General features: G+C 48.2%; 1 protein-coding gene across 1 annotated transcript in view; it reads right to left on the bottom strand.

The window, feature by feature from the left end:
• Positions 1-2,885: 2,885 nt before the first annotated feature.
• PLPP3 (phospholipid phosphatase 3) overlaps positions 2,886-25,173 on the bottom strand; it is a 41,035-nt gene continuing 18,747 nt past the window's right edge. The window contains exons 2-6 of the mRNA XM_032192534.1: positions 20,192-20,349; positions 14,797-15,080; positions 13,975-14,032; positions 7,355-7,531; positions 2,886-3,457 (exon numbers count right to left, since the gene is read on the bottom strand). Coding sequence (XP_032048425.1) covers positions 3,332-3,457; positions 7,355-7,531; positions 13,975-14,032; positions 14,797-15,080; positions 20,192-20,349 — 803 coding nt within the window. The 3' untranslated portion in view covers positions 2,886-3,331. The remainder of the gene's footprint in view (positions 3,458-7,354; positions 7,532-13,974; positions 14,033-14,796; positions 15,081-20,191; positions 20,350-25,173) is intronic.

The following is a 25,173-nucleotide window of genomic DNA, read 5'->3' as shown; positions in this document are numbered from 1 at the left end:
GCTGCCCAACCCAGCCAGCCACAGTCTCGTGGCTGCTCCCCATCCCCGCTGATGTGCATGAAGGACCAAACCTGGCACGGTGCTTGCTCCAGCAGCATGCACAAACTCTGCTCAGGGACTGCCTGCAGAAGTGGTTGCCTTCAGATCCTAGAGCATTTATGGTTTGGTTTTAAAAGTGTTTTTTTTTTTTTTTTTTTTTCTTTTTTCTTTTTCCATTTCACTCTTTTCTCTTTCACTTCCTTCCTGCCCCGCAGGAAGCGATGATAACAGATATGCCCCATTGCTGTTCTCATGGCTCACACTGCCTGCTCAGATCCAGCCACCCCATTCAGTCTCCCCTCCACACTTGCGGTGGTGCCTGTGATGTGCAATTGGCAGCTCGCAGTGCTGCTGGATGCCTCCCACACTGGTGTCCAGCATGACCCTGCCACTGCCTGGACCAGCATGCCCAGAACTCATTTCTCCTCTAGCACCTATACACTCACTCTTCTGCTAATCGGGACAGGGCACTCTGGACTGTGCTGCTGGCAGTCATCACTCCCCTTTGCTTATTTACCAAGCAGTCAGCAGGGGTGAGCAGCAGAGCCAGAAATAGGACACGGTGCTACTGACACCAGGACACACATTATAACCTTAAAGCCTGCTGCCTTGTCCAGAAACATGCACTGACTGCCTTTCCTGCCCCGTACCTGGCCTACACATCCCACACAAGGCCTCCAGCATCTCACCACCTCCCCAGCTGCCTGATGCTCCCCAAGCCCTCCTCTGTCCCCCATATATCTGTACACCTGTTTCCATACACCCAACACTAGCAAAGCTCCCTTTACATTTAGGACAGGCACAGGTTTACTAAGTTGTTCCACACGTAATAAAATACTACTACTAATTACGGTAATAATAGCAAGTGCTAGCTGAGCTCTGCCTGCTTAATTTCCACCTGCTATTTATTTTCAGTTTGATGTGGTATTCACTTCCTGTCATGCATTCTTGCAAATTATTTCTGTGCTGCGTTATCTTGCCAATGTGGTTCACCCAAGGAGTGGCCGAAACGCAGCTCTGACTGAGGGTGTCACCACCAAGGAGTTAATTTTGTTCTCAGATCCTGTAGGAGTGGGGGAAAAAAAAATCAAGCCTGAAGTGGAACTGTACGCTGTGCACGTGTGTGTATGTGAGCACACGCCACTGTGGGATGTTTTTTTTTCCTCTTTTCCCCTTCCACCCACATCTTCACAACCCATCAAGCTGCAAGGCTTTTGGTTCAGTTGCAAAATATCATGAGGTTGTTTCATGGGAAAGGTGTTGGCAGAGTTGTGAGCCCTCCTGGGAGACCCAGCAGCCAGACTCTTAAAAACAAACAAACACAAAAAAAAACATATTTATTTAAATCTTAGAATATTGATGGAGAAAGGGATGCAATCAATAAAAAGAAATGTCTTTAAAGCCTGCGCATTGTCAGGAGCAGTTCAATGCAGACCTGTGATTGCAGCCACCATACCCTCTCCACCCAGAAGCCTACCTATGGTGGCATCGGGTCCCCTACATCCAGATGACTCGTGCATCAAGTCCCAAAGGGTGACCCGAGTTCCCTGGGCAGGAGGGCTCAACCCAAAGGCAGGACGCAACACACGTGGGGCTGTTTAGTTGTGTTATGAGCTTTTATTTAAAAAGCACATTTATACAGCAATAATTTCGCAGATACAAATTTTAATTTTGTATTCTACAAAAGTCTTTGAATATTCTTCTCTTTACAAAATGGAACATTACAAAAATACAGACAATTTAATATGATTTTTTTATACAAATGTCTCTAATTGTAGTTATTTTCATTAAAATATTACTACCACAGAACTACAATATTTTAGTCGACTATAAAAAATTAATTCAATGCTTTTTTAAGCAGCAAAATGTAAATAACACAGGTCAGGACACAGTTTATAGTCATAGTGGATATATCTAAAATTGTTTCAGAAATAATATTTTACATAGTTAATTTTTAAGGTTTTATACATTATTTATATAATATTTATATATAAAAAAATCATAGCTTGCTATAGTTGAAATGATAGGACGGATTCTGTACGAAGGATGTGCAAATGGCCGTTCTGCATGCTTTGCGTGATCCCTTTGCAAGCGCGCTCTGTGAAAGGTCTGCAAGCCAAAAACCTGTGGTTTCCGGGCAAAAACAAAAACTAAAAAAAAAAATTAAAAAAAAAAAATCACACTCGGCGGAGGCACAACTGATTTCCCACCGGCGTCCCCGAACAGAGCACTCCGCCTGGCACCCGCAGCGGCAGCGCACACCAGGGCGCCAACGGGAGAAGCAGGGGGGGGGGATGCACGAACCGACTGACACCCAGGCTGGGACGTGCCGCCCAGCAGCCCGTCCCAAAACGGCAGAATTAAAGTTTCCCCGGGACTCAGCCCCGAGGTCGTAGTGCGAACGTGCCTCCGGCAGAGCCGCCACTGCCCAAACCGTGAGCGCACAGAAAATCTGCTGCGATTTTGAGGGGGGGGAGGACCGGGAAGCGGAGGATGCTCTTTTCCATTTTAAGGCCATTTGCGGCTGCTGCATGCGCCCGGTGGCTCAGGCAGGATGAAGCCTCGCCAGGAAGCGAGCGGGAAGGAAGAAATGTGGCTTTCTGTGCCAAGGGTGGGTTTGTTCAACCTCGCTGCGTGTCTCAGGACTGCTTGTGAAAGGTGTGTAGTGTGAACAGAGACCCTCCGGAGATCTTTGACTGGGCAAGCTTCTTCTACGCTAAGTCACAGTATGGAACAGAGGAGGCAAAAACAAACTAGCATCCGATAGGAAAAAAAAAAAAAGCAACTCTTACAAACCAATCCCAGATCTTGACTCAGTGCTGTTTCTCATACATAGTGCTATATAATTCAATTGTGAGTTGTTTTTTTTTTTCCTCGCAGGCATTGGACATCTTCATCATAAAAAAGAAAACAAAAACAACTAAGATGGCCTGCTTTCCAAAATCCCTTAGTGTTCATTACGCTATGAACAATTTGGCGTTCACTACAACATGAACACTCAAACCAATTGCACATCCAGGACTCCGGCAGCTCTCTTTGCTTGTTCATCTTTTTGTCGTGTGTCTGTTTCTCACTGTCGCTTCTGACTTAGTTGACCACCACCCCTCTCCTCCAAATGTCGCAAGTTGAAAAGACCACAGAGTAAGACTTTACCGGTCGGGCAAGAAAGTCTCTCCCTACATTCTACTGTCTGATGAGATTTGAGAGCAGCAGGTAGTTGCTGTCAGCAGTCATTTTTTTGCAAAAATAAAAAATAAAATAAAATACAACGCCAATCCGATCTCTCAAAGGCCTACACCATGTTGTGATGGTTATTGCGTTCAATGATGTCCACAGGTGAAAGGATCTCCTTCCGGATGGGGGGCGGTGGCAGGCAGGTCTTTGTCTTGGGTTTGAAGAGGTCTGAGACGTAAAACACCTGGGGGAACAAGAGGGAAAGGCAAACTTAGCCCCACTGGGAGATGCTTCATTCACAAATTTGGTTTACAAAGCACGTACAAAGCTGCAGGCTCAAACGCTTCTTGTGCTGTTGAATTCCTGCATGTAGCCCCAGCACCTGCTACCACCTTCCCGTAGGACACAGAAGGCTCAGACCTCACATAACACAGCATAAAAACATGACAGAACAATTTCATTTATTGCTGTGTCTTCACCAAGAGCAGGACCCCAACCCCACTGCTGAGCGGGTTAAAAAGCCAGGAAACAGACACACGGCTCACACTCACACAAAACAAAGGTCTCCAATGAGCCTGCCTGACTCATACAAGCCGTTTTAGGGATGGGATCGATGTGAAATAACACATTTAGGCAGACACCAGGTAGGCAATGAGACGCCCTCAAATCCAAATTGTACTAAACGTTACAGGCAGCAAGTCCAAAGCACACGATGGATTTGATTTACATCTTGCCCTTTCCCCACCAGCCCAGAGAATAGAGGAGGAGCCATTCCTGACTGCTTTTTCCTAAATATCCCGTGATGTAAGCCCTCTCCCGGATGTGAAAAAGCCAGCGCTTGGCAATTTTGGGAGGCAGCAACACAATAAGAAACAAAGTGCTGGGAGGAAACTTCCACATCCTCCCTTGGCAGCCACTGCACTGAGCTTATCAGCACCGTCAGACCGGGGCACTTTCTCCCATGCCAAACCTCAGCCCCACACCAGGAGGGAAAAGACTTAGACAGCACAGATCCTCCAGAGGTAGCAAAAAGCAGCCAGAACTCTTTTTTTTGTTAGCTGGTACCAAATCCCAGAACTTCAGTCGTGCCATCAGTGGCTTCTGCCAGCCCGAAGTCGCTGGCTCAGCTTCAGGTATCATCAAGCGCTGGTAACTCAGAGCAAGGTGTGGGTTAGCTGAACTGAAGCCCTGGGAAGAGCAGCATGTGGCAGCTGCAGGAATTAGCAGCACATTTGACTTTTCTCCTCCAGTACTCAGATCCAACATCTAAGCAACAAGATAAATGAGGGGGGAAAAAAAATCCAAGGTGCTCAAATGAGTAATATCAGATTTACACCTTCAGGCTGGGTAACACAGGGAAGGAGCTGAGACATTCCCCTCTGCCTCTCCACATTTTCTAGCTACCCACAGCCTCACACGGCAAGTTTAGTTGTCCTTGGAAACAACTTTTGCAAGTCCATATCAGCACAGGAAGATAAGGAACTGAGCTGAATAGACACCAAACCTGCTATAAATGGCAATTCACTCCTACAACCATAACTGCGGATTCAGGAAGCCGAGCTGTTGCTGCTCAGCTTTTATTGCTTCACAGACAGGCACGGAAGGAGCTGACATGCAAAGTGGCTTTTTCCTTGGGGACATGTTGGTATCTGGCTGCCTGGTTTTGTAACGGAGCTGGTAAAGTCATTTACAGGGCATCCAAGCAGCAGCATTTGCGCCTCTATTTCCATCACAGGATCCAGCTGAACCCACAGAGGATCACAAGCCTGGATCTGGCCTCTTGCTGCCGCATCTCAGAGCATGAGCATCTTGAGCTGCTCTGGTGATGGTTTTCCTCTTGGCTGTTAACAAGCGTAAAACCTCCGCTCGGCTGGCTGCTGGTGCCAGCGCTCTCGCGTGCCCACCTCGGAGAGCTGGATTCAATCAAAAAGATGTCCAATTTCTGCACCGACACAGCCATGACAAATTGATTTACGGGAGGAGAGTGCTCAGTTCAAGAAGCATATGGGGATTACGCTGAGCCTGGTCCTTGTTTTGGACAGGAGTGAGTTATGGTGGAGTGTCATCCTGTGCACTTCAGCCTTTACTGTGCTGCTTGCTGCTTTTCGGGGTTTCATTCAGAGACTGGGTAAGAGGTTTCCTTTCTCTTTAAACTGTATTTCACTTCAACGTGGCTGGAGGTTATACAAACACTTATAGGAATCATGAAACATGATCTTTTGGGGTTAAAACAGTGTGTTAAATCCTCCTAATGCTTGAAGTGTTTAACACAAAAAAGGACTAATAAACGTGCAAAGTTTTTCACTTGGATTAGCTCCATTTCCTGTAGAAGGTGCTCTCCACCCATAAAGAAAACTTGACAGCAGAAGACTGAGCGCCTGTTGTACAAAGCCAATATCTTATATTGCCACTTAGCAAGTCATATTCCTTTTCGGTATGCCGAAGAATTCCTTAATCACAGACAGAGAGGTTAAATCAACCTTCTGATCAAACCAGAGCAACACCAGGAGTGTGTCCTTCTGACACCTCCCCTTTTCTCTCCATCAGAAAAGACATAAACTGCACGACACATAGCAGGCTGCCTGCGACGTGCATAAAAACTATTTCCATTTAAGCAGTCCTCATTATATTTCACCCTGGAACCAAGTCCGAATGTTTCATCAGCTGGAAGCGCTTGACACTAATGTCTTCTGCTTGTTATTTCAGGCACTGGAGGACAAACGCGTCTGCTGCAGCACAACCTGGATTTAAGTCCTGGCAGTCCTCGGAGGTGAAACCCACAATCGGTTTCTAGCAGAAATTATAGCCTGATAACTACGGTGTTTTAACGGCCATCATCCGGCGTGCTGCTGAAGGCTGTGCTGCAGGGAGGGGAAGAGCAGCAGGTCCCTGCCTCTGCTTTGCAGCATCCCCTGCATGAGCACCTGAACCCAACCTGGGCTAGCAGCCCTGGGACACACCAACAAAACGCTCTAAGACCTCCACCTACCCCAAAGAGTCTGGGGTGAGGCTTTCCTGGCCTCCAACCCCTGTCTCCAAAGGGCATGGAGATGACCAGCCCTTCCACAAGCTGGCTGGAAAGGGCAGCACCAGCAAACTCGTGCCCACCTGTGAAGCTCGCAGGCAGCTGCTTCCTACACTGCTTTGCCTCCATACAGGAAAACCAGCCTAGCGCTGCTGTGGCCTCCCCTTCCCAGCACAGCTTCCATCTGCTGGGGGGAAAACGGCCAGATCTGCCGCTGGCCCCAGCCAGGAAGCCTGGGGATGTCTGCACCAAGCATCCGGAGAGCTGCTGTCTTCCTGACACCGTGATCCGGGCAGCCACTGCCCTATATCCCAAATACTGCTGGCATATGGAAAGGTTAACTGCACCCCTGTAACACAGCCTGGTGATGTGACCCGGTGTCTGGACCTCCTGCAAACCCCGCAGAGGAAAAGATGACCAGGATGTGTGGAAACACCCTGGCAGTATTGGTACGGAAGATGCAGGAGCTGTGCTGACGCTGGCGGCAGGGTTAAGGCAGCTGCCTTCTGCATCTGCTGGCTCCACGTGCCTGAATGGGACTTTGGCATTCAGCAACGCCACAACCCAACAACCATTGCCCAGTGGGTTAATAATGCTTTATAACAACTTTCCAGACATGCCATTTTTGACTTAGCTACGGATTATTATCCGCGAGTGGAAAGTATATACACAACCTATTTTCTCTCCCTGAGAAATAAAGCATTAGGGAACTTAATTCCTTGCCTTGTTTTGCATCACTTTTCCATCAGTTAAAAAATAAAACAACAAAAACACCTCTAGACCAGAAAGTGGTAAGCTGTTACAGCCTTGGTTTGGGGAGCTTGTACAAAGACATGAGTGACCCCAGCCCCTTTGTTTCCAGGCAAGGCAGCAACCCTGAGAACAGCCCCAGTGCCCCCCACCACTTCCATCTGTCACTTCCAGTTACGGGTCCTGCAGTCAGGTCACTCCTCAGAGAGTAAATTGCATGAGAGCAGCCCAGGCTGCCACAGACAAGCAGACACAGCTTTTGTTAACAGTTTTCTCACGAGCCCTTCCGCTACATTAAAAAGCCGAGCTCACAGCAGCAGCACCAGTAACCCCTGCCCCAGAGGCCCCCCCTGCAGCAGCACTCACCACGCAGTAAGCCACCAGGGCTCCCTGTGCAAAGCCTGCCAGCACGTCGGTGGGGTGATGCTTGTGGTCTGACACGCGGGACAGGCCGGTGTAAAACGCCATCATGATGAGCGTGAACTGCAGCAGGGGACGGAGCAGGCGGGCGCCCTTCCACGTGAACCTGGCCTGCAGATAAAACTGCAGGGAAGAGAGAAAAAAAAAAGAAAAAAGGGTGAGTTAATTTGAGGGTCCCACCTGCACTGGGGTAGATGCAGGGGCCCCATGGAGCAAGGAGGGGGAGTTTTTAACACAAAGGATGCTCTCTACAGGCCTGTGACCTCCTGCCTGCCACTTTGGAGCCTGGCAAGGGGCTTGATACCCATTTACAGCCCCTTTTGTGCACCCAGAGCAGTTCACACTGCCTTGAGACAGGAGGGAACGAAGCTCTCACCAGAAACCCCAAGCAGCTTAATAATACCATTTACCTACTGAAGCAGAATTAATTGGAAAGCTGATATGGGGGAACCCTGTGTTGGTTGATTTAGTGTGTCTGGCTGTTGCATAAGCATTCTATTTACCCCTTTTTGGAAGGAATACACACCAGGCTTGTTAAAGGAAACGAAACATGTCATCGGAATGGAGCAGATGCTCCAAATTACCCAAATTGTTAGCCAATTAGCATGGAAGAGAGCAGCACCAAAACAGCTTGGTGCTGGCTAGCTCACATTATGATTCTGGGGAATATTTCTGCAAACCAGCCAGAGTCTGGGAACGGGGCCACATCCCCACAGCACACACCCCACACTGTGCAAACTGGTCCACAAGATGCTGGGGGACAAGCTATGGCTCTCAGATCCTTGTGGCACCCCCCACTGCTGCAGTCTGGTGAAGTAAATGTCTCAGGAATACTTTCGGGTCCAGGGTACAGTGCAAAGCTCAGCTTCCAGTATGTCGTTGCAGAGCAAAAATAGTTCCATGTACTATATCTTACAAACTGTTACCCTTAGTTCTACCAGGGGGTTTGAAACTTAATGTCTTACACTTCAGGCTGTGTCCCACTAAAGCCATTAAGAATGAAATTTGATGCTGGGTAACCTGACATTTGTCCCTTTAGACCACCCCAACATCCCCTCAAATCCTTATATCCCACAAGCTCGAACTAGATAGGTCTAAGTGATGAAGCAAATTTTTGGTTAAAAATTAGCAATAAAAAACTAACACTGAATTTGAACATGATAAAACAGACACCTTTTGGAGTCTGAAGTGATTTAAAAAAAAAAAAAAACACAGGAAATTCTATAAAACAAGGAAAGAAATGTCTAACTTGTTTGAGATTTGTGCTTTGGGCAAACCATTTTATCAACTAGATTATACGGAGATTTTACCTTTTCTTTAGAAACACTTGCAAAAACTGCCCTCCCTTCCCCTGCCCAGCCTCTGCCCCCGTGTCCTCTGGCCCCGGTGCCTCCTGCTCCAGGAAACAGCCAAGTCCGAAACCACTTGGACTTGGAGCAAAACTTGCATGTTTGCATCGCGATGTCCCGTTCCCCTACTTCCATGCAACTTGCACTCCATCCCCACTGTGCCCTGCTGAAATCAGCCCAGGAGTTCAAAAGTTATCACAAATTGCCAGGCAGATGCAGACGGCAAGGTCACGCAAGCCCCGTTTCCTTCAAATGGTGCAAGGGGCTGTTTGCATACTGATTCCCACTTTCCCCAGCACAACCCTGGTCTGTGCAGCTTGTGTACACCCTCTGGCCCTGTGTAAGGCGTGGAAAGGCTGAGCAGCACTGTCCTGGAAGCCACCGGAGCACCCAGCAACGACTCACACCCACACTTGTCTGAGAACCTGCTTTGGAAGCAGGCTGGGAGCACGTACCGAGCGATGCCTGCTAAGGACTGCCAGGTTTGGGTGGGAACGTGGGGCTGGACAAAGCTCTTCCAGGGAGGGGACGGCGGAGCAAGACCACAGCCTGGGTTATCTGCACCACAGACTGTCACAGGGCAGCTAAAGGCAGGAGCAGCATCAATGGGAACAGCCCAGAGAAGGGGTGGATGGAGAGAATGAAGCGAGATCACAGCAGGAGCTGTCTGGAGCTCCCACCCACTGCCTGGCTTCTGGCAGGAGCCGAATTACCACGGAGCAGATGGCTTCGAGGGCATCGCATAGCTCTGCTCCTGCCAGGGGACTTCCACAGCGTCGGCGGGGACAACCCGCGGCCACACACAACCCCTGAGCGAACCCATTGGGGAGGAGCTGGCAGGGGACACGGGCTGAGAACCTCATCTCCAGCCTCCCAGGGCTTTCTGCCACCCAGACATCCCATCTCCTTCACGCTGCCCCCACCACAAGGCTGAGCTCCACCAACCACGGCTCTGAGTCACCCCAAGGTTTCCTTCTGGGAAGCAGCCGGTCTTGTTTCGGAGTTAACCTGACGTTACCTCCTCCAGCCCCATCTGGAGCAGTAACTGAAACGGTGTGAGGCCAGAAGTCCTCAAACCCTCGATGTAGGCAGAAGGATAAAGACCTCCCAGCACCAAGTGGACGAGCTGATTGCCTCTTCCCCGCCTCTGCTGGCTGCACAGCATCCTCCCACCCTACTGGGAATATCGCCGTCTGCTCGGCAGAGAAGGTCGCACCTCGGCCCCAGCCTCTGGTATAAACCACTTTTTTCACGTACTTAGGTCACCACTAAGCCTCAATCCAAGTCCACAACCACCGTGGAGCTTCCCTCGTACACATCATCACTCAGCAGCACGGCAGCATCGGGAGCTTCTCTGCCCTTGGCAAGAAACGCCAGTGCAAAGCTCCATGGTCACCCAGGCAAAACCAGAAGCACCTGTAAGTTTCCATACAAACAGCAGACCACAATGAAACCCCTTCTGATCTGAAGGCTTCAACCTCACCCACCGAATGGCCATTAACACCTAAGCTGCTCTGTTTCGCTCTCATTTTCTCCAGAATCAGCCAACGCTGCTGAGGGATATAACTTAGTTTTCCTTCACCCTCTGAGCGACTGGCTGGGGTTTTGGGGACGTTCTGGCTGAAAAAAAAAAAAATCAGCATTATAGTCTCAGGTACCTGATGGGAGCAGAAAACCCCATTGCTCCCCTCAAAGCCTCCCCACAAACCTGAGGTGTGGGCTGGGTGCACCGTGAGCTGTTACAGACCTCCACCTTCCTCAGCATGCTATAAATATGGGCTATGGGCTCGCTCAGCCAAGGAGCAACAAAGCAAGGAAAATTAAGACAAAGAGGATTGCCCAAGCGCAATTTCCCCTTTTAAATTTTTATACAAAGGCCTGATGTTAATTGGGTATTCTTGGTGACAAGGAGGCTGCGAGAAACTTAGCCCTGAAGTCTCAGGGCTTATAATGAAATCCCAGGAGCTCTGACTGTGTGGCAAACGCCTTTCTGTGGGACTTTTCCACCAAAGCCCTCCAGGGCTTGGCATCAATTCACAGGTCCCTGTTGGGATCCCATGCCCAAACCAATAGTGCCCAACAGAGACCAGCTGGCCACAGGGCTCAGTGCTGAAACCAGGCACTGGTCACCCACCGCCTCCCTGTTCCTGCCCAGCCTCAGACCCTGCAGGACCCTCTGCAGACCCAACACACTCCAGCAATGATGGATTCTGCAGGTATTTTCCCCAACGGAAGGCATTTTGCAGCATCCTTGAGGTCTCCAGACAGACCCCGTTGGCCACAGATCCCACCAGGACATACAACATATTACTGACCATAAACTTGTTTCTGCACGGGGTTTATACACACCAGCACATCACTGGTGAGCACACACAGAGCAAACTTCCATCAAAAATATCCCCCTGCCCACGTGTGGATGCTGCATTTTAAAGGTGGCTTGACTTCAAGCGTGGGGTGATGTAATATCTTTTAATAGACCGACTAAAGCTTTCTGCACCCACAACCTCCATCGCGTGGGACACAGGACTTGAAGCCATCGTCGTGCAGAATGGGCTGCAAGAGCCATGCCAGGGCATGCCAGGAAGTGACTTGTTCTTGGAAAATGAAGTATTGTTCAACACAGAGCTTGGACGCTGCACTTAGGACACGGCTGGCCAGCTGAACCTCTGCAGTTCTTGCTCAGCTCCAAAATGCCCCCAAAGTGCCTTCACTACCACCAGTGCCTCCAGTTTGCAGAGGTCCCCCGCCAGCTCCCAGTTGCCACTGCTCCAGCAACAACCTGCTGCCATGTTACAACATCACTGTCCCTAGCTAGTCTTCCAAAAATCCCCTCATGCATTTATGGCTGAACCCTGGGTGTGATTTTTTCCCGACTTTTTAAGGCACTGCACAACTGAACAGCCGGTCAGAGGGAGCCTGCTACCAACCTTATCTCAGTAACCAGACAAGGTATAGTTTAAAACAAAGTCATTCTTAGGGGACAAAACTGCTCCATGGAGAGGAATAAGGGGAGCAGATGGGGAGAGAAGCAGCGGCTGCTGGGTGCTGACAGCTCCGATGTTCCCATAAAGGGAAAGGAAAGGATAGTGAACAGATTGGAGCTGAATTTTTGCTCAGAAGTCATGGCCCCCATAGTTACACAGGAGCACTTCCAAAGCCTGTTGCAAAGCTAAAAGAAAATTAGGCTACTTTGTATTAGTGCAGGCACTAGTACAAAGCAGCATTGGAAAATGAGCCACGTTTTTTCCACATGTCCTAAGGGAATGCTACACGTTACTGCTTTAGGGTCTCCAGCGCACCCCCTGCCACCAGTGCCTTCCAGGCATCTGAATTCTCATTTTGCATCTCACTTGTTCCATAACCACTGTTTTTTCAGAAAAACAAGGGACAAAAAGTCCTGGCAAAGCAGAGCAGTCTGCACGGCGCCCTTTGGAAAGCGGGTCAAGCCCTGGCAGTGTCGGCCAGCTATGGCCAAAGCGAGCGACTGGGAATGTGGGATGGGGCTGGGCTCTCCCCGAGGCACTGCCTGGGAAGCCCAGGTTTGTCCCCTACCCTGCCACAGGCTACGATGCTGTGAAAAGGGTGAGAGGTCGTGCTGGGCTTCCAAAAAGGCCTGGGAGCTGCCTCTCCTAAAAAATAAAAGTACCAGTAACCTTGCTAAGTATTCGAGGAAGAAACACGACCGACTTAGTGGGGACTGGCAGTCCTTGCTGCCTCCAGATGCCAGGCCAACTTATCTCCCTGCCTGCAGAACACTCAGAAATAAATAAATGCCCCTCCCGAGGCAGTGAGAGTGACAATTTCCAAACTCAGCTCGGAAAGTTTTGCGAGGGCAGGGCAGGAGGGCCGAGCCTCCTGCGAAGCATCACGAGGCGGCTCCGGCACGGGGTGGGGGAGATGCTGCCAACCACCATGCTTCGGGTGCCCTGGCTGGGGCACAGGAGGGCCATTTTTGTGCAAGCAGTGATTTTTGTCGGTGGGAAAATGGAAAAAAAAAAAAACAAAACAAAACACCACACACGCTGCGGCAGGGAGCTGGTTTCTCTTTTGTTTCCTGCCTCGTCCTCCCCACACTGGCTTCTGGTAAGGGCAACACAGGGGGTGCGGGCTGCTTCTCCCCCAGCCTAGCACCTGGCAGAGCTTCAACCTCATTATTGTAACGTGGCTGGGAGGAGGAGATGGCCAAACTGTTTCCCAAAATATTTCAAGAACAGATTAAAAAAAAAAAAACTACAGGGGGAATGAGGAAAGAATTTAATACACTCTCCCCATACAGCCTGGAAAGCTTAGTAATTAAATTACAGGAACAGCGCCCAGCCCACGGAGGGTAAATCCAGGGATTAAAAGCCAGGAGGGAGCTGCAGTAATTTATCTTTTCAGAGGAGAAAGTAGAGGGACGGGGGAAGCACTGCTAATAGATAAATAAGAGTTCATGTTTAATGTTTTTACAAGCACTACAAGCACAGGGCTGGTTCTTTGCTTGCCAGTCTGAGCTTACAGGAGATGGGGAGGGGGGACAAATCTTGAAAGGAACCTGAAACCTTTTTTTTTTTTTTTTTTTTTTTAAAAGCACAAATCACTATCCAAATCCCTTCCACAAAAAAAACTCAGTGCGGGACCTTTTTGGGGGCGCGGGGAGCGTGCCTGCGGCAGCCCTGGCAGGAAGCACCTTGGCACGGGCCCCGCGCAGGAAGGGCAGAGCCATTTGTCACCGACAAAGGAAAACGAGCCCCAGCCCTCCACGACAGATCCGGCCGGGCAGGCAGCTTCACCTGCTCCGCCAGCCCTGAAACACAGCCTAGGAATCAACCCACACCCCTGATGGAGATGCCACGGTGCATCCCCCCACCACCACCACGGCCAATGCAGTATTTTGGCACCCTCAAAATTCTCCCTGGTGGAAACCGCAGCTTGGGGTGAGCAAAAATGCACAAGTCATCTGCTGGGGTAGCAGGGCTCGGATTTAATTGCAGCCTTGGCTACATCCAAAAGCTGCACAGCTCAGCTATAACCCGGGAGTTTCCAGCCCAAATAACACCGCAGGGTCCAAAAGTGAGATTTTTTCCACCATTGGCGTGTTTGGGCTCTTGTTTTCAACCAACGCCCCCATCTCTAGTCCTCATCTCACTACTATTGCTACCGAACGGGGGGGAATGCCTTGGGGTGGGGGTCAGGGGTTGAACCAGCTCCATCTCCAGTAAGGCTGAGGTCACTTACCACCAAATACAGCATGGTGTAGAGGGAGAAGGACGCGTGCCCGGAGAAGAAGGATTTCCTGCAAAACAAACAGGTGCTAAGAACCAGCCACTACCATATTCTCGGTGTCACAAGATTACACATAACAGGGTAACTTGCCCATTAGCTAGCGAGATGGCCCCAAAGCAGAGGGAACCACAACTCCCCCATCTTTCGGGTTACAAAAGCCCTGTTATCCGCCCTGCTCGTTCCCGAGGCCGAAAACGAGCGGATGGGCAGGATGTGCGCATTGTTCGTCCCTTCCTGGTCTATTCGTGGGACAGTGCAGCTATTTCCAGGACAGCACGATAACTCATCGTCTCGCCTCAAATAACCAGGAAACCGTGAAGAAATGAAAAGCAAGCACTTCTCCGGTCGCTTGATTACGGCATTTAGGCGCCCCTCATTTAGGTTCCCCCTAAAAATGTCAAAACTGGGCATGGGATGAGTCTGATGAGGAGCGTGAAAGGGAGGTGCTAGGGACCTAAAGGAGAAGCCCTCCCTGCACAGCGGGACGGATGGCTGACATTAACTCAGCTCTTATGGTGAATTCCCACATTGAGCAACCTCTCACGAAACAATAGTGTAGGAGTACAGAGAAAGGAAGAAGAAAACTATTCAGGCGAACCCCACGACTCCCGAGGGAAACCACCCGTTGCTGCAGCCTTCCCAGGGACAGCAGCAGCGAGATCGTCTACTGCTGGCAGAGAAACCCTGAGAATATTTAGCGTGAGACACCGTTTTGGCATCAGCAGCCCATTTCTTTGGACGCTTTCCCCCCGACAGGGACACAAGGGCTCTCACCTGGCTTCCTGGACCTTGCTGTCGTTTCCCCTGCAGGTGTAGTTCTGGATGTAAACCCCCTTCCCGCAGCTGATGGTGGAGAAATCCAGGTCGCAAACCTCCAGGAAATGCGGCCGCAAGCGCCCGACGGACACTTTGGCAATGTCTGTGAAGGACTGGCTGATGGCACAGCCAAAAACGAAGCAGCCCACCTGCTTGTAGAGCGCTGCCACGTAGGGGTTCTGGATAAAGGAGTGCGACTTCTCCTTCAGGTAGTGGATTCGGTACAGCTCTCCCGTGATGATCTGCGGGGATCAAGCAACACAGAGGGGCTGGGGTTAGAGAGAGGGAAGGATGCTTTGCAAAACCAGCCGAGACAGCAAGATGAAGATGTGCCAAGCTGCAAGCCAGGAGAGACAAAATTCACTCTTACAACAGGCTGCTTAATGATTTGCTCTTCTTGCTCTGAGCATCTCAAACCAAGAATCTGTTGCCATAGTGAGTAAAGCTTAGTCCAGAGGTTGCCACCTCCTGATCCTCCTCATCTTCCGCTTTTTACTGCCTCTCAAGAAGAGATTGCACTCCTCAAAGTTTTGTTTATAGAAAATTAAAAAAAAAAAAAAAAAAAAAAAGCTGGATTTTGGTTTAGCATGTTTGTGTATCTTCACAGAACTGAAATAGTGCCCCATTCTATTCTATTTCAGTGTCACAGAAATAAAAATTCAGCATAAAACAGATACATAACATGGGATTGTTTGGGAAGGAGAAGCCAGATTCACTGTCCCCACATCAAAGTGACTTTGGAAAGGAAAAAAAAAAAATGAACAACTTCCCAACCTGTCTCTCTTCCTCTTTGAAACCCATGCACACAACAGGGCATGACTCAGAAAACGCTGAGCTTCCCAGATTCTGGCCCCAAATTTGCCACCACCAGACTCCATTTCAGCCATGCAAAGCCACCACACACACCAGGTATTGCTGGGAACCTCAAGGGATCCCTAAGTTGCATGGCAGCAAACGATGCATTTGTGGTGCCACCAAAGGCTTTGGCAATATTGCCATCGCAGAGCAGAGGGCTGGCTTCTTGTAATCCCAACTTTTAAAAGGCAGCTTAATGAAAATCTGGCTGTGAAACCAAGTCCAAATGTCTCACCTCTCCCAAAGAGGCAAAGGCTTAAGTTGTTCTCTGTCACGTTACACACCTAGCTTTTGAGCTCCAGATTTACAACTTCAGGATTTCATTCATTACTTTAAATGCTTTTATACCTGACCAATAAAGCAAGGCAAGGGGTTTCTTTGTTTTGTTTTGGCTGCCCCGTCGTCTCTGCCCCTCTCTGGTCTGGTCACAAGGACGGCGATACGTAAATTCAACCATCAGGAAAAATGCCTTCATGTTAATCCCTTTCTGGAGCAGGCAGCAATATTCCTGCTGGCGTGGCAGCCTGCCAGAGGCGTTCAGGAGACAAGGCTCCCCTGCCTACCTTTTTAAAAGCTTGGCACAACGTTTGGAAACTAATAAACTGGAAAAGTATGGCAATTAGGCCAAGAAGAGATGAAGTTGTATCACTGTTTGAACTCACTCGTACCACAGCTTGGAAAACAAAGGTTGACCTAAGGCGTCTGAAATCGCAGCTAAGCAGGGTTTATCAAGAAGAGATACAAGTACAATAATGAAAAAACAAAAACCAAGCCAGATCTTTCAGCAGCTGTACACAGAAATACATCAGGCAGCTGCACTGTCATCCAGGGCTTACACGTCAAATCTAATATTTACTCTTGGAAGCCTGGTCGTGCCCAAGAGCTGCCTGGGGAGCTGCAGCTAACCAGCTCCATTTTAATCCTCACAGACTCCAAACCATCATTTGCACAATCTTTATCCCCATTCTGGGCTACCTTCAAGCCCAAGCTGGGATCCAGGAAATCTCTTTGCATGAGAACCACAGAAGAATGTCAGAGCATCTCCTGCTCCTCTGCCAGGAGGCAACACTTGGGCATCCGGAGTGGATGCAGATGATGGATGCGGATGGTCCTTGGGGCTGTTTGGAGACTCACTCCCATCCATCTGCATCTCCCTGGGCTCATTCTCATGCTGGTGACAAAAACCTGCAAGTACCTTGTCTCTGCCTTCATCATGCACCCAGCATACAAAGGTTTCTGCCATGCACACAGGGGCACAGCCACTGCCTGCAGCCTCCTAAACACCTAAATCTGCAAGAAGGGAGTTTTGAGCCTCGCAGCTCTCCAGCTCTTGCAAAGGGGAGACGAGCTGAATTAAGGGCGACATCTGATACCAGCTGATGTGCCATCGCTCCCAATGCACAAACAGCCACGTAAAGCTGAGGCTCCTGGCCTGGGAAAAGGCATGTGACCAACATTTTTAGCAAGGACCAACAAAAGTCTGGGGATTAATATTTTTTTCTCACCGTTGGTGGTCTCGGTAATTGCACACATGTAGCAGATTGTAAATTGGAGACTTCATTCCCTCACTAACACACGGCTGGGCAGCCGTGAGCCCTCCACGCTCAGTTAAAGTCATGGCTCAAGCTTAATGAGAAACTAAAATTGGGTAAACTTGTTTTTTTGGCAGTGCCGTCCCAGATAAAGCAGGATGGTGGAAAATTAACGTAGCACAGATGTGCAGGAACTGAAAAGACATCCTGAAAATGAGCAAGTCAAAGCTATCCATTCAGCTCTGCTCCTGCCTCGTGTCCCTGGCGAGCCATCCACGTGGGATGAGCGCCGTGACTGCCACACGTGTTCAAAAAAGTTGGCCATTATGACAAAGGCAATAGCAAGCTCTTCTGTCTGTGCATGCCTTTTGCACATTTTCAGTTCTCATGCCCATTTCACTGTTATCACAAGGTATCAGCTGCAATTCAATTAGCCTGTGATTGCTTAGAGTCTTTCGAACCCTTAGGTCTTTGGAGCATCGTTCTCTGTGCTTAATTGCATTGAAGCCTATCACCTCGAACTGCAAAACAGTCAGCTAACCTGGATGTGAAACTCATATTACCCATGAAATCCACCTCCTTAGGTATTTTCCACAGGTGTTTACAGCTCATCAGGTGTCAGGGCTGGGGCCACACTGCAGTGGTGCCTGCACAAGGCTCAGGAAGAAGAAAAGGGCATTTTCCATCCCAGTGAACACCAACGTGCTTCTTTAATCCAGGAAGATCAAACTGACAATTTTCTAGCAGAAACAGTCAGAAGAGATGTGGGAGCACACAGCCCACAACTTCAGGGTCATCTGCATGGGAATTTGCCTTTCATCAGTAAATACGTAGGTATTAAAGACAAATGTGTATCTCCTCACAGCCTGATGGAAGCAAAGGTCTGTGGCTCTGTGTTTACTTAACTGGAGCTCTGAGTGTCCTCAAGCCATTTAAAACATGACCTGGACCTTTTGCCCAGGGCTAGGCTGCCCATCACGCCACGTAAGGCAAGGGTGTAAGATTTTGGCTTTGCCACCCAACATGCCATCCCCCTGGCAGCCCTCCTAACCGCTGTCCTGCCTTTCGAAGGCAAATGTTTTGAGCAAAAAGGAACAGAGTCAGTGCTTTGTGGATTTGGAAGGAATTCCTATTATGCTACAATAATTCTGGTATCTGGGTTACATCTGAAAAAGAGGTCAGACTGACTTGAATTTTCCACACGTGCTGCCATAGCACAGAAATCTGTTTCTTCAATTCCTCGTTAGCCATTTGTATCACTCACCAGCAAATAACGGAGCTTGTGAATTTACCTTATTAAATTACATTTGTTGTGGGCACAGTGAAACCAGTGCAGAAACATCTAATTCTTTGGGGATTTTCTTTTTCTTTTAATTGACCTGCTATTTCTTGGTAGAAAGCTGATGGATCACATAGGCAGCTGATTATGTTTCCAGTTTCTGTTCCAACTCCTCTATTTGCCACCGCCTCATTACTGATCCGAAGCACACTCCGCATGCAGCCAGCATGACGATAGCTCAGGCAGTAATGTGAAAATGAGGGGCTTTCTCATTTCGTTTTTATGGCTTTTCCACACTCGGGGGTAATTCACCTGCAGGGTAAAATTCTGCTGCACTTATGGAATTAGGGGGTTGTCACCTTTTGGGGGTTGCTTTGAGTAGGGAGGGAATAAGGAGAAGGTGTTTTGGGGACCTATTCTGCTAAAGTAAACGCACGTGGTCAGGGAATGATGGAGGGATGGGCACAAGCTGGCAGATGTACTGCACATCTCGCTGCTGCCTGCGAGCAGACTCATGGCCTATTGGCAGCAAAATGAAAGGAACGGGATGGTTTCTGCTGGCCCCAGTGAGAGGGAACATTGGCGCTTCATGAGCGCCCAGGGACAACACAGGGAGGCTATTCTGGGGAACATTCATTGGACTCCAAGATCTTCGAATGTCCCTTCCAACAGAACTGTTCTGTTATATTAACTACTCAAAGCAGCAAGGCTGGGGACAAGGTGTTACTGGAGCAGGCACCATGCCACACTAAAATATCTACCAGCCATGACATTGCTCCCACGAGGGAGGATGGAAGCCAAGAGGGGAACAAGTGCTCCTGACCTCCCCGTCTCCAGCATGGAGCAAGAGGAAGGCAGCATCTTTGGGAAAGCACCTGAGCTGTGCTGCCAGCAGGTGAGCAAGGAAAATGCAGGTACTTTTCATTAAATAACTCATTGGGAATTTCATCTGCAGATGCAAGTGTTTGACCAGCAGCCAGGAGACGGCTCCTGCCCAAGCATGAGACACGTGCTGGTGGAAGGAGGCTCAGCTCCATGGGCTGAGTTCAGCTTTTTGGCTGAAATATAAAGCTCTCACTGTACAATCATCATCTCTTAGCATAGCTCTAGGAAACCTGGCAGGAAAAGAAATGAAGACGTTGGGAAGGTGGTGTATCAACTACCTTTTACAGTGAGGGCTCTGGGAATATGCTCCCCGTGGAAGATTTTAATTGTCTTTTTAATATGCCTGTATTATACAATCTCTTAAAAATCTAATACTAACCTGTGAAACTTTTCCAGGTACTGGTTAGCTGAAAAGGTTCATCTTTTTATTATTTTTTTTTTCAGCCTTATAAAATAGGCAAATACCTAGAGTTATTTGAATAGGGACAAACCATGCCAAGTCCTCACTGACACTCAACTCTTTTTGCTTCTGCTCTGAACTCCTACCACAGGGTGAAAAAGCTCTTGCAGAGCTCCCAGACTTGCCCAAACAGCTTTGGGCCTGTTTATGAGCTTCGAGAGTAATCTTATTCCTCCCATTACCAGCTTTCATTTGCAAATGTTCACTGAACTTACACGGAAGTCAGATAGCCGCCGAGGAGAGGTGCACCTCAGTACATAGCACGGACCGGCTACAGAGGTTAAAAAAAGCTGTCATGAATGCCCAAGGGGCAGGAGAGGAGGCTTCAAAGATGGTACTTACAGCAAGGATGGCAATGAGGATGCCTGCAGCACACAGCACTGCATCGTTGATCGTCTCCATCGACTTCAGCGGGTACCTGATGCTGTCATCGTCGCAGTAGAAGCCCCGCTGGTAGGGCTGGATTGTGCTTGTTTCAATGATGAGGAAGGGCAACCCAGCTAGAAAGAAGGGGAGACGATAAGCAACCCATCAGTGATACAAGGTAAATACAAACAAGCCATAAAAATTATACATATATACATATATGTACACACATATAAAATAAAAGTAGAAAAACCCTTGCAAACCACCCAGTGCCATTCCTGATGCTTCTCTTTTCGTATTGCTATCTTTCCAGAGGGGATAGCTTTGGGTTTTGTTTTTCCAAGTTGCTCTTGTGGGGAGAAAGCATCTCTCCTGTTATGGTTATCAGATGTCTGCTCTGCCTGGTTTCAGTTAAGCCTCATGCACTGCAAATATTAACTTACAGGAACGGACCCCAAAAGCAATCCCTCGGCAAAAAGCCATGAAAGCAAAGCTGGCACTTTTCTCCACGGTGGGCTGATGCCCCACCACAGCGCCCTGCCGCCAGGCAGGACGAGCTGTGCAAACAAACACTGAGGGATTGGGTATCAGCACTGCATTTCCTACCTGACTGGCCCAGCTAAAGTCAACCCACGTTCCTTTTATGCCTTGGAAGCCTTCCCTTGGCTCCCTCCTATTTACAGGGTACGGGCATGCTGGTACCCTCCCATGCCCTAAGTCTATGTGTTTTGGGCAGCCACAGGACATCCGTCCTCCACCCATCCACACAAGGGTAACCTGAGCTTGCACCCAGCTCCAGTAGCTACTGAAAGCCCATCAGAGCCCATTCCCCTTCAATCACACTAAGGCCACGTGAAAATCTTAATAAAACACCATTTGAAAGCCCCTGCACAAGTCAGATGCATCCAACCAGCTCAGCTGGAGCTCTGCATCAGGTGCTGGGCTCAAAAAACAGACTGCCATGGATTAGGACACACAAAAGGACACCGAGATTGCTGTGCATGTGAAACTCCATATTCTCCTTAGTGTTTTGGTGAAACACAGCGTTACCTCAAAAGGTATTTCCCAGCCACAACGTTAACTTGCACAGGGCACACACATTCCTCATGCCTCAGTCTCCCCATCCATCTTTGCTGTTAAGCAGTACATCCCCATCAAAGCAAGGCCCTAATTCTCTGAACCCCGTTCAGAGCAAATCACAGACCACAACGTGCAGGAAACCCTCCTCCCACTCACAGAGCAGAACACTGGCAAGAGGAAAACAAACAAGGCAGAGCACCTGATGCAGCACAGCAAGAATATGTAAAGGATGGGGCCAAGGCAAAGCAGAAAAACCATGAGCCGTGGCCAGTGGAAAGCACAGGGGATGCCATTTAGGTGACAACGCAGAGTGGCTCAAGCTTTGGGCCAAAATAGCAAGTCTTATGCCCAGACCTAGTAGAAAGCATGTGGGAATGTTTGTCAACCATCAACTTGCTTAAGCCCCCCTTGGTTTGTTAGCACAGCTAGAAGTCCAAGAGATCAGTGGTTTTTTTTTTGTTTGTTTTAACCAGCAATGAAAAAAATAAAACAATTTTTTTTTTTTTTTTTTATAAATTTGGATCACAGTCCACTGAGCGTGATTTGCAAAGGTACTGCTTGAGGAGTTAACACATAATCAAAATAACTTTCCTCATCTCCACGGGAACAATTTTTGTCCTTTGTTTGCGCAATCCATTTTGGCTCCCTTTGCTCTCTGTTAACAGGTTTACCTAATCCAGGATTATTAGGGGTTTTTTGTTAGCCTATTAACAAAAAAAATAAAAGAAGATAGTGCCACTCATCCGCTGCCTGCTCCAAGTGAGCAGGGCCAAAACCACTCATACCCAAAGCCTTTTGGAAGTAGCCAGGGCCACCACTCAGGACTCCTACCAGATCACCTCCAAAAGCTCCAGAAATGGGTTAATGGTGAGCATTCAGCCCTGCAGTGCTTGGCAGGACAGGGCAGTTTCCAACACATGTGAAATGATAAACCAAGGTTTCAGACCTGCATGCCCATCTCGGATTTGGTAAATACGATCGGACATCTCGTGTGAATCCATTTGATCTTCATTCTGCTATTTAACTGTTCTGAGGCATAGCCAGCTTGGCCCTGAAATGTGCCTCTGATGCCAGCAATATGATATTAATAGGCCACTTAAAAAATCCTTAGTTTCCCAATGAAAAATTGCAGTAGAAGAGCTAACGGCGCTCGGTGTGATCCAATTTCACATGCACTTGAAGCGGCAGCGTAACAGTTGAACTCGGGGAGTAGACATGCCACGGTTACGTGGCTTATTGTTATTTCTCCAGTTCCTCTTGTTAATAGCTTTCACATGACAGGTCTGTAAAACACATGTTCCCACAGACAATAAAATACATCTGAAAGCTAAAACTGGCTTAAAATAAAATAAAAAAAAAAAAGACAATAGTGTTCCTATATATTATATGAACCCAGGAATAATAAAGATTTGTTTTCCCTTCATTCACTGAACAGCATGGGGTAGTATTTCCGCATTTCAATTATATGTACGCTTGCCACAGCTATAATAAGAGCATAACTGACCTATATGGTATACATTTTCTTTAAGCGCGCATAGGCATAGTTCAGAAAATCCAATGGTTTTGTTTTCTCTCCTACAAACTTGTGGTTTAGTGGGATATTGCCAATCGAGTCTTGACATTTTTCCAGCAAAACAGTAACCTCAGATTCCCTTTTTTTTTCTCCCCTCCCCTTTTTTTTTTTAACATGAGAAACATAAACACACTCCATAGCTGAACGGATATTGCTTAGAAGACATAACATGCCCTTGATTTCGAGGGCTGGGTAAGAGGCTGCTTTTGCAGCCATAATTACCCAAGCAACAGAAGACCCTAGCCCCAGCCTGTGCTGAATGGTAAATTGTGCTAAAGATGGCTCTTCTTCCAAGAGATTATTTCTTGGAGCATGGGTTGTCTACTGGACTAGGTCACCACCCACATTTTTTTGGCAAGGGGGTTCCAGCACGGAGAGGCCTGAAGCAGAGCCAAAAGGCGTCCAGAGAATGGGTTTTGCAGAAAACACTACAGAGGGAAGTCTGGAAGAACACAGAAAATTAAAAGCGGAGCAAGATGCCTTTGAGATCCCTTAGAAAAACACCACAGAAACTTTATTCACACTAGGAGGCAAAGGTAGCCAGAACTGGAGCTACAGCCCATGCACCCTTGGAAAGGCAAGGCAAAGTAGTGTAGGGTTATACCAGAGAGATCACATTTTGCCTCATGACTTCTTATGCCCCAGTGTAACTCATTTTAGTGATAAAAAATTCAGGTTATGAATCCCTGCCTGCAAAGATTTGCATCAACAAATTCAACAGCTGAACTGCCCGCAATGGTGCTGACTTTCCAACCTCTACCACTTCCCATCTCCTCCACCCTTCCCACTTCCCATCCCCAGCCACAGTACAGAACTACTGAGGATAGATGAGGTACGTCTCAGAACATGCTAACAAGTGGCAATTTGCACTGAAGTGACCAGTAGCCCTACAAGGCATACAAAAAATTACACTGACTTAGGGATGGTCCACCTTCTCCTAAAATGGCCCTATTTGGCCATTCTGCCTGTCGCTATAAGGCACCTGTGTTCTCAGATCACTTGCAAAACTTTTAATAGCACTGCAGAAGGACTTCACATCCTTCTTATTACTGCTATCACCATGCTGAGATATTTTACGCAGCAGCCAATGAACCATCCCCTAATGCATCAAGACCACCCTGGCATATTCATATGGGACCATGTAGCCAGAGATGGGATTATTATCCCAATTTTTCAGACAGATAAAACCAAGGCAGAGTACAACAGAGGGATTTGCTTATTCCAAAGTAAAAAAGGTAAATGGAACAGAGATTGCCCTTCTGAATTGTAACATCCTTCGTAAGGTAAAGGAAAGGCTTTTTCCCCCGTACATAAAGGGGAATTTCTGCTTTAATAACAGAACAAGGAAATCCCAACCACATGCTTTTATCTAACTACACTGCAGGAGATCAAACAGGGCTCCAAACCATGAGCATAACAGAAATCTCCTGGGGGCTGATCCTGCCCCATCCAAACCCACAGGGGTTTGCCATGGGTCCGCGTGGAGGGCGGCACAGAGCAGGTGTGGACACTAACGAATTGTGCGAGGCACCACAGGATGCCACGGGGCTGGACGTTGAAAAATGATGTTGCTTTTGTTGGGAGGAAGTCCAAGTGACTTCGTGACCCCAAACCGCTGGTGTCCCATGCTAATATTGGAGGCTTTCAATTTATTTATCTTTCCATTTAATAAAGCCAATCAAGTTTGGAAAATCTAGCACCAAGGGAAAAAAAAAAAATCCTTTCCTTGATCAGCACCTTTATCAACAGGCAATTAATAGGCAATAATCCTGGGAAGGCTGGCAGGGTGCAGGGGAAAGCTAAAACCTCACCGCCGAGCCCAAACAAAATCCCTTGCAAAACCCCAATGTACTCTCCGACCAGCTTGAAACGTGCAGAAAATCAAAGGCAGAAGAAAGGACTCAGTGTTGGGTACAGCACTTTGAATCTTGGAGCCTTTGAAAAGTTAGCACTTGTGCGGATTTAATGAGAAAAAAAAAAAATAAAGGGATAAGCTTTCCTTGGCCACCCATTGGAAAAGTTATGGAGGGAGCAGGAGGGGAAGAGCCATTTTGGCAGTGACCCACCTATGTAGCTCTCATCTTCCCAGCCCAAACTTCACCTTTGCACTAAATTAAACACCCTCTCAGTCTATTTTTTTTTAATAGTTTGGTTTTGATGGAGGTAGGTTTTTTTTTTTTTTCCAGAAAAAAAAATTCTTTAAAGAGAGCAGGTCAGTGGGATGTTGCTGGCTATCTCAACAAAGCAATGATAATTTCTAGCGCTGTGATGGGTTTGGCTGCCAGTGTCCAGGCCGTGGGCATGT

Source organism: Aythya fuligula, chromosome 8 (genome assembly GCF_009819795.1).
Source record: "Aythya fuligula isolate bAytFul2 chromosome 8, bAytFul2.pri, whole genome shotgun sequence".
Lineage (NCBI taxonomy): Eukaryota > Metazoa > Chordata > Aves > Anseriformes > Anatidae > Aythya > Aythya fuligula.
This window is presented reverse-complemented; position numbering and strand designations above follow the sequence as displayed.